The sequence below is a fragment of the Microplitis mediator genome, chromosome 8 (assembly GCF_029852145.1).
Source record: "Microplitis mediator isolate UGA2020A chromosome 8, iyMicMedi2.1, whole genome shotgun sequence".
Lineage (NCBI taxonomy): Eukaryota > Metazoa > Arthropoda > Insecta > Hymenoptera > Braconidae > Microplitis > Microplitis mediator.
Window position 1 is genome coordinate 18,033,487 of NC_079976.1, and position 8,858 is coordinate 18,042,344.

Sequence of the window (8,858 nt, forward strand, 5' to 3'; positions counted from 1 at the left end):
CATAATCGTGACGATCCGTCATTTTATGAGCAGTCCACTGACGGTCTTGTGACTATGACGTGACGGTAAAAAATGACCTTACCGGTCCAACTCGCATAAGTAGTCAATGGGCGTGTTCGGCCAAATAAATCCCTGAGTAAATTTCCCTAACAGCCACTTTAGTTTGGAATTGACTGTAATTTGAATCAGTTAAAATTTCCTGAAATTTGCTGCCCGAATTTGTCGACGATTCGACAGTAAAAGTTATAAAGAATAATTCAGGGTTTATTTTTGCTCAATTTAACGGCAAATTTTTACTACAAAAAAAAGTCGGTAATGTGTATTCTTACTATTTCTGAAGATAACCAAATTTATACATAAAATTGTCTAAAACTTTACGGTAAAAAAATACTTTACAATTTTTCAAGTCAAATTAACAATAAATTGATGTAAAACTTTGCCTGAAAATTGACGAAAAATTTTTTGTAGTCAGCTTTTGACGTGAATTTGCATTCTTATTCGGGTAGTAAATGCAACATCACTTCCAAGGTTGACTAGAATTAAGTTGTCGTCAATTTTCAAGCAAAAGCATATTTCTGGAACATTTGTTGTAGTTGTTGCCAGCGTGACAACATAGCGGTATTGTTCTCCAGTAGTAAAGGTCCAGGTACAGCGATTAGCGGTTCACCAATTAGAAAGTGTCCGGGAGTCAAAGCGGTTAAATCTGCAGGATCTTCGGATAGCGGAGCGATCGGTCTTGAATTGAGCACAGCTTCAATCTGTGTTAGCACTGTAGCGAGTTGGTCGTAAGTCAATAGCGATTCACCAATAGTTCGAATAAGATGGAACTTGATTGACTTAACGGCTGCTTCCCATTTGCCACCAAAATGAGGAGCGCTTGGCGGGTTGAACTTCCAGTCTGTGCCATCAGTAGCGAGTAAATACTGAAGTTCCCTTAGCTGTCTCGATCCTGCTGCGAATTCTTTTCTTAGCGTGGCGTCTGTTCCTACAAAATTTGTACCACAGTCCGAGTATAGGGTACTGCAGGCGCCTCTCCGACTAGTAAATCTTCGAAATGCTGCGACGAAAGCGTCAGTTAAGTAATCGGTGACAATTTCAATGTGTATAGCGGACGTAGCGAGACATACAAATACAGCGATCCAACCTTTATAAGTTTTCGCACCTCGACCTTGAAATGTCTTCAGTGTTACTGGCCCAGCGTAGTCTATCCCAGTGTGTAAGAATGCTTTAGATGGTCTTACACGAGCGGATGGCAATTGTCCCATTAATTGTTGTGCACGAACACCTCTATGTCTCGTGCACACGACGCAGCGAAGAATGTGAGGCCTGACTGGAACACGCCCACCTTCTATCCAGACAGATCTCCGTAGATCAGCGAGAGTCAATTGAGTTCCCCCGTGGAATGTTTTCTGATGCGAATGTTCTATTAGTAGCGTACTTAAGCGTGATGATCTTGGTAAAATAGCTGGATTTTTTTTTTTTATCATCATCCAGTAGCGAATTCTTCAAGCGACCGCCGACTCTGAGTACTCCATTGTGGTCGACGTAGGGAATCAATTTAGCGAGACGATGATTTCGTTGAAGAGAATCACCATCTTTCAGTAGTTTCAGCTCTTGCGAATAGTACTGACTTTGCGTATACTTTATCAGCAAAGTCTTTGCGAGTTCCAGGTCAACTGTAGAGAGTGGTGTGGCCAGTGTGGACTGTGGTACGGAAGCCTGGTTGGCTCACCGTCAACATATGAAAAAGTGGCGCTTCTCTCGCCCACAGGTTAACTAGTGCACGAGTCCACAAGTGAACTTGTGAGGCCGTGAAGGCGACGCGACGTTATTGGAAACGCACTCTTTAGAGACGCTGCCATTTTGTCATGCGCAGATTAAAAAATAACGTCGTATTGTTTACATTACGTTACAACAATGTGGTCGTCAGTATAAAAAGTTAAATTTTATATTAATTGATTTATTATTACCGTGTTAAAATTACATACGTAAAATATTGAGACTCGTGTTTATTTATATGAAGGCTAAAACGAAATTCTATAAATAATAAAATTATAGTGTATGTGAACTACTAAATATTGATGTTAACTTGACAATAACTAGTGAAATTCGGAGTTTGATTAAATTACCGTGTGAAAGTTTGATCATGATTGAGCAGTTAATAAGACAATATTTCATTGAAAACTACAAAATTTCTGAAATACGTGATTTATTAATCACAAAAAATAAAATAACAATTTCAATCAGCACAATTAAACGAATATTATCTTCGTTGGGATTGAAAAGAAAAAATGTCCCTGAGTCAAATATGCGAGAAATAGTTTCTGCAATCATAGAAGAGATTTATTCGTGTGGTTACAATCTAGGATACAGGAGTTTATGGAGAAAATTACAGTTGGAATACAAACTTCAGGTTAAAAGAGATACTGTATATGATTTATTGAAGATTATTGATCCTGATGGACTAGCAAATCGTTTTGGTAATAAACTACGCCGACGACAGTATATCAGCCCAGGTCTTAACTTCATATGGCACTTGGACGGCTACGATAAGTTGAAACAATTTGGATTTGCTATTCATGGCTGTATTGATGGCTTTTCGAGAAGAGTTTTATGGCTAGAAGTCGCGACAACAAATAATGACCCAGCAGTGACAGCTTACTACTTTTTAAAAACATTAAGACAGCTTAAATTTCTGCCAACGATTATTAGATCTGATAAGGGTTCGGAGAACGGTCTTATAGGAGAGCTTGAAATTTGTTTGCAATAAGGACACACTGACAAGCTCGCTGGAAACAAAAGTTTCATACAAGGCAGGAGTGTCAAAAATCAGCGGATAGAATCCTATTGGGGACGAATGCGTCAACACACTGTTGATTTTTACATTCAACTTTTTAAATGCATGCAAGAAAAATTATTATTTGATGGCAGTAATTTACATATCAAATGCTTGCAGTTTTGTTTCGGTCCACTGTTAAAGCACGACTTGAATAATAATAGAAGACTGTGGAATCAACATCGTATTAGAAAGCAAGCAGTACGAAATCATCTAGATGGACGACCAAACGTATTGTTTAATTTGCCTCACCGGTACGGAACCAAGGATTACAGAAAAAAGGTCAACCCTAATACTATTGAAAAACTTATCAATAAGTTTGTAAAAAAATCAAGGTTATTTGAACCTTATATGAAGGAGTTATCGGAGCTTTTAATATCTGATGTAAAAGTTCCAACAAACCCCACTGAAGCATTTGATTTATATAAAAAGATTTTACAAGAATATGCAACATTCAAAAGTCAAAATTAAAGTTTCGTACGCTTTGAACAAATTTGTATTGTCATTGGATAAACTTCCAATAATAAAACCAGTGTCACAGACTTTTATAAGATTATGTGAAATTTTAATCGACATCATTTTGTGGTGTTTTGTACAGTGATAACTGAACCTTATGATTATTTTAAAATTTAATGTATGGTAATCATAAATTAAAAATGCACTGTTGAAAAGGTTGTTTTCCTCAGATTTTTATTTGTAAGAAATACATTTTCTTAACTTTTTTGTTTTAAAATAACATATTTTAAGATATGGGCGCTAAATAAATTGTACATTTAGAAAAATTAGAAGTTGCATTATATTATCTTAAACACTCAATTATTTTCTTTACATATTTTGAATTTTTTTTTTCAATATCAGTAAAATTCCACAAAAAAAAAAATTTTAATATTCCGTTTTCTACGAAATGGTCATCCTCTTTATAACATAGTAAGTATTTTCAGATTTTCCTGCTGTATCATTCTATATTAAGCTCTAATATACTATAAATTATTAATTTATTTTTAATTAAACTTAATTTGTACTCAGTACCGTCAATGTTTTTTGTTTTAGACTAACAGTTGAAACACATCGACATTTTTGGTTGCTAGAAAAGTTTTTTTATACACTATATAATCTAATTGATAACCAAAACATAAAATTGAAACATAATGCATTTTTTTTTTTCAAGTCTTAGTTTTCTAAATTTATACCTTTAATTTTAGATAGTTATTTAATAACTTTTTCGACAATATTTAAAGTGATAAATATTTTAATATATAAGGTAATTCATCTAATATTAAATATTGCTAACTATTGCGCTGTTCAGTCATTTGCTACACTTGAATTATTTTGCATTTTTTTCTCAAATGCAAAAATTATTCTCTAGATATATAAATAACGTAAAATTAAAGTAGAGTATTTTTTCAACTTTTCGACAAATTCACCTGTTTTTCTCAAGTTCTTTATTTAGGTGAATGATATATGGAATCATTTTTTATGATTTAATCACCAATTTTATCGTACTAGTAACTACACCCTTGCTACATTTATGGTTTCTCGAGTGATTTGCTTAAAAGCGATATATATATATATATATATATATATATATATATATATATATATATATATATATATATATATATATATATATATATATATATGTTTATATATATATATATATGTTTATATATATATATATAATCTAAGCTACAAAATAACAAAAATTTGTAATTGGAAAATATTTTTTATGTATCGCAAGGAAACTTAATCTTTTCTACTTGAGAGTATCAATATATAAATCAAATCTAACTCAAAATATTACTAATTTATAACTTGATACTTGCAGTGAAACTTTTCTATCTAAAACTACATTGAGATTTCTAACATCAATATACTTTTACTTAAAAATATATAAAAATTAACAAATAACATTGAATATTATTTCATGGTTTACTTCAAATAAATAATAAATAAAAAGAAAAATGCCTTTAACTTAGAATATCGAGTGGTTTTAGCAAATATTACATTAAACTTATCCCAATAACTAGCCAATAATTTTTTTTTCCATGTAAAGGGCTTATCTCCATCAAGTAATTGTAACAAAACAAGCATGCGGAATCTAATAAGACGATCAGTCATTATTTTCCGGCGATTCTTTGTAACAAAGTTTCAGTGATTGTAACATTATCAATGCACTTGGTCTTTTCAACGGTTCGTATTCAAAACAAGCACTTAAATCACTGCGTATAGTTATCGGTACATCTTCCAGAGATGTCGGTTTCTTCAACTTTAAAACTGTACGTCTTAAATTAGCAATTGTAAATCGTGGCATAACTTCCCATACTTGTCTCTCAGAAAATAGCTCTAGTATGCAGCAAGCCATGGACCATACGTCCGAGTGAGTGGTTCCTGGTTGATTATTTATCAATATTTCAGGTGACATGTACATTGGTGTACCGTGGAAGTGGTGCCCAATTGTCGTATTTAGAGCTGACGGAAGATCACTGACTTTGCTCAATCCTAAATTACAAATTTTGACCACTAACTCCTGATTTATTAGAATATTATCCGGTTTTAAGTCCTTGTGAAAGATACTAGGATTCAAACCGTGCATATAAGATATAGCTTTGCAAATTTGAAGCGAAATAAAATAATTCCTATTCTTTTTAATAGAATAATCAAGTGTTGTGCTGATGTTTGCGATGTAAGTAGTCAAAGTTGTGCTTTTAAAATATTCCATAAGAATATAAACATATGAATCGGTAAAACACACGCTCATGATAGAAATAATATTAGGATGACGGACTAAGTCCATAGCTTTTATTTCCCGTATCAAATACTTTATATTGTCATTAGTATTCAAGCATTTCACAGCAACTTCAGTGCCATTCCAAATGGCTAATTTTACGCATCCAAATGCACCCTGCCCCAGTTTAGTACCTGAAAACTCGAAATCACTTTCTTCAATTGTTGGTAGTTTAAAGTCTTCCTCACCTTCAGTTGTACGTGTTGATGGTTGCGCACGTGAACATAAAACTTTTGCCGGTTGATCTGATCGTTTGTCATTACCTTTGCTAACTGGAGGGTCTGTTCTTTTTAAAGATATTACTGAAGACCCGTTTTTGCTTATTGAATAACGAAGTTTAGACCCACAGTGCAATTTTGATGATAAAGTGCTGGAACTAGATTGTTTTTCATTATCTGTGTTCACTACAAGGTCTTGTCTTTTCAAATATTTCACAGAAGGATGAGTTTAGTGAGTGCCGCATTCCGTGGTAGAATAGCAGGATGCTTACTTTGGTCTTGATTTGGAGAATTTTCCAATCATCCACCTACTCGAATGATGCCGTCGGTGTCAATAAATGCAACCAATCGAGCAAATGGATGACCATTTGGCCATGGTGCGTGCTTGGAGTACATGTTGATCTCGTTTGAAAAATGAATGAGTTGAGTTTCCTTGATACAGAAGTTGAGTGCAGAAATTACTTCGTCGGAAGTAATTGGAGTCTTGAGTGATAAGTTCGGTGATTTCTTGATCATGTCACGGAGTCTAAAGCAGATTGCAGTAGCTCGTAAAATGCGTGGGAATGATGGACATCCAGGCCAGGATGATGAACTCTTGAGCAACCATGGTGGGCCAGTCCACCATAGTTGATGATCACGGAGTTGAGTAGATGTCAACCCTCGTGTTGCGCAGTCTGCTGGGTTTTGTGTGCCACAGAATGGAAGTAGATCTTGAATATGTGACACCCTATTCCGAACAAACTCCTTCCAGCGAGACAGATGAGATTTAATTCACGTGAGAGTGATTATTGAGTCCGTCCACAAGTATGTTGGCGATTGAGTGAGATTTAGAATGCTCTGGCAATGTTTGATGAGTTTTGCCAACATGTGAGCTGCGGTAAGTTCTCACCTTGGCATCGTTAGTCGTTTTAACGGAGCTACCTTGGTTTTGGAGCAGAGCAGCGTAACTCTGACTCCATGAGCAGGTGTGTGGGCTTTGATGAACACGGCAGCTGCCATTGCCAATTGTGAGGCGTCCGAGAATCCATTGATTCCGGTGGTTGAGCACGTGGATGAGTGGATCCATCTTGGAATTTTGATTTCAGATATGAGCTTGAGTTTATTCTTGAAGTTTTTCCATTTATGCCGGTGATTGGCTGTCAATGGAGTGTCCCAGCTGAGCTTTTCGAGCCAAAGCTCCTGCATAAATACCTTGGCTCGAATGATGAATGGTGCTAGAATCCAAGGGGAGCATTTTAGAGCGATCTCTGATTAATTGATCCTTTTGGTAAATTTTGAGTAGAACATGCTGGCGAGTACGTGAAATAAAACTGATCTGAGTGTGAGGACTAGTACATGCCCAGAATCTTGGTGCTGGAGTCTGAATCCTCGAATTTGTGATTCTTGATCGCTTCCACGTGATTGAGTTGTTGTAATTTTGGATGATTGCTTGCCTCTTTAGCAAGAGGGAATCTGTCCGCCTTGCAGAGTGCTTCAAGTTGATCAGCAACTTGTTGTAATGAGTTCATCTAACACGTGTGCGATGATGACTGAGTCGTTTGAATGCTTAGATGAGAGTTTGAGTGCCAATTGAGATTTAGCGCTACCAGCATTGGATACACCGATACCAATGATCTGTATAAATGAGTGTGCTTTAGAGTTGAAGTGAGTGCACCAAGGAATCTGAAACAAAAGATGATTCAGAACCTGGATCCAGCAATATACATACTGGATGAGTACTTAACTGATGATAAGGGCAAGTAGGTAAGTTGCAAGTAAGATTGCTTAGCGATGAGTACTAGTATGATGAATGCCGGACGTGTTTAGTACAGACGAGTGCAGTAGATGAGTGCGTGGCTGGAGATTGAGTGCTGGGTGATGAGTCTGTAACAGCTGCAGCAGCATATGAAGCTGTTTTAGCGGATGAGCGCGGTGGTTTGGACGAAGACGCTTGTTCCACTCGTTTTTGATCACGAGCACGACTGACTAAAAAGTCATTGAGCGATTTGAGTGTCAGGTATTCAGTGAAAGCACCCATTTTGTTCTCCCAGAGCTCCCTGTTGTGTGAATCCAGTTTAGATATGATCAACTGCGTAAGCAGTGGATTCATGTCTGAGTTAATTTGCACACCCAGTGCTTTGAGTGCGTTGATTGCCTCCAAAACGAGGTTCAGGAGGTAATTGAGCTACTCAGATGAGCGTGAAGTGAGCGTATGTATGTTAAGGAGCTTGTCCAACTGAGCACCGATAAGTAGGCGAGGGTTATTGTACCTCTCCTTTAGCTGGTTCTACGCAGGTACAAATTGGTCGTCGCAGATTTGTACACTGGCGAGGCTGAGTGCGGCTTGTCCTTGGAGACAGCTCTTCAAGTACTGAAAACGCTGGACTGGAGCGAGTTCCCGAGCGTTGATCATCATTGAGGTGAATGAGTCCTTGAATTCAGGCCAGTTCTCGTAACGCCCATCGAACTTAGGAATTGCGAGTGCTGGCAGATGAGTTAGAGCCCGGGTTGAGTGCACGACAGCTGGAACTGGGATGGAGTTAATGAGTGCGATGAGTCTGCCTTTTGCGTTGATATACGACCGGTACACCAAATCGTATACTCCGTCCTTGACGTATGAGCTCTCCAAGAATTCCTTGGTGCAGGTGAGTGAGGTTGAACTGGTGCCATTCACCCTCGAGTAACTCAAGCCGAGACTTGAGTTGAGCCAAGCCATCGGCAACGGTGAGTGTAGCCACCAGAGCTTACCAGTTTGAGAAGGCTCTGAGGCGTGAGTGCTGGCTGATGACTTTCAGCTCATATGCTGGAGAAATCGTAGATTTTTCTAGAGTGCGTCTTGTTTTGAGTTGAGGCGGATCTCTCTCACCGTTGTTCCCAGCGTCGGTGACACTGGAGTCGCTGAATGCATGTTGGTCGGCGACGATGATCTCAGGAAGAAGGTTTGATTCCTTGGAGGTGCCTTTCGGAACCTTTAAGTGCTGCATTTCAATTGAAGGATCCTCCTTCTTCTCATCCCCCATGTTGAGCTCCGTAACCTTTG

General features: G+C 37.4%; 2 protein-coding genes across 2 annotated transcripts; both read right to left on the reverse strand.

Moving 5' to 3' along the window:
* Positions 1-557: 557 nt before the first annotated feature.
* LOC130673864 (uncharacterized) lies at positions 558-1,487 on the reverse strand. Its single transcript, XM_057479079.1, has one exon. It carries the CDS (start codon positions 1,485-1,487, stop codon positions 558-560), a length of 930 nt encoding a protein of 309 aa, XP_057335062.1.
* Positions 1,488-4,946: 3,459 nt separating this feature from the next.
* On the reverse strand, positions 4,947-7,347 carry LOC130673865 (uncharacterized). Its single transcript, XM_057479080.1, has 3 exons — positions 7,175-7,347; positions 6,729-6,905; positions 4,947-5,997 (listed from the first exon to the last, which is right to left on the reverse strand). The coding sequence occupies exons 1-3, from the start codon at positions 7,345-7,347 to the stop codon at positions 4,947-4,949; spliced, it is 1,401 nt and encodes a 466-aa protein (XP_057335063.1).
* Between the last annotated feature and the right edge of the window lie 1,511 nt (positions 7,348-8,858).

What these genes read in the sequence shown, in the direction of transcription:
- LOC130673864 (XM_057479079.1), bottom strand. Translation starts at nt 1,487, where the DNA reads ATGATAAAAAAAAAAAATCCAGCTATTTTACCAAGATCATCACGCTTA.
- LOC130673865 (XM_057479080.1), bottom strand. Translation starts at nt 7,347, where the DNA reads ATGAACTCATTACAACAAGTTGCTGATCAACTTGAAGCACTCTGCAAG. An exon ending in AGCACCAAGATTCTGGGCAT is followed by an intron (nt 6,906 to 7,174) that starts GTACTAGTCCTC and finishes CAAAATTCCAAG; the next exon opens with ATGGATCCACTCATCCACGT. An exon ending in AAACGACTAACGATGCCAAG is followed by an intron (nt 5,998 to 6,728) that starts GTGAGAACTTAC and finishes AAAACAATCTAG; the next exon opens with TTCCAGCACTTTATCATCAA.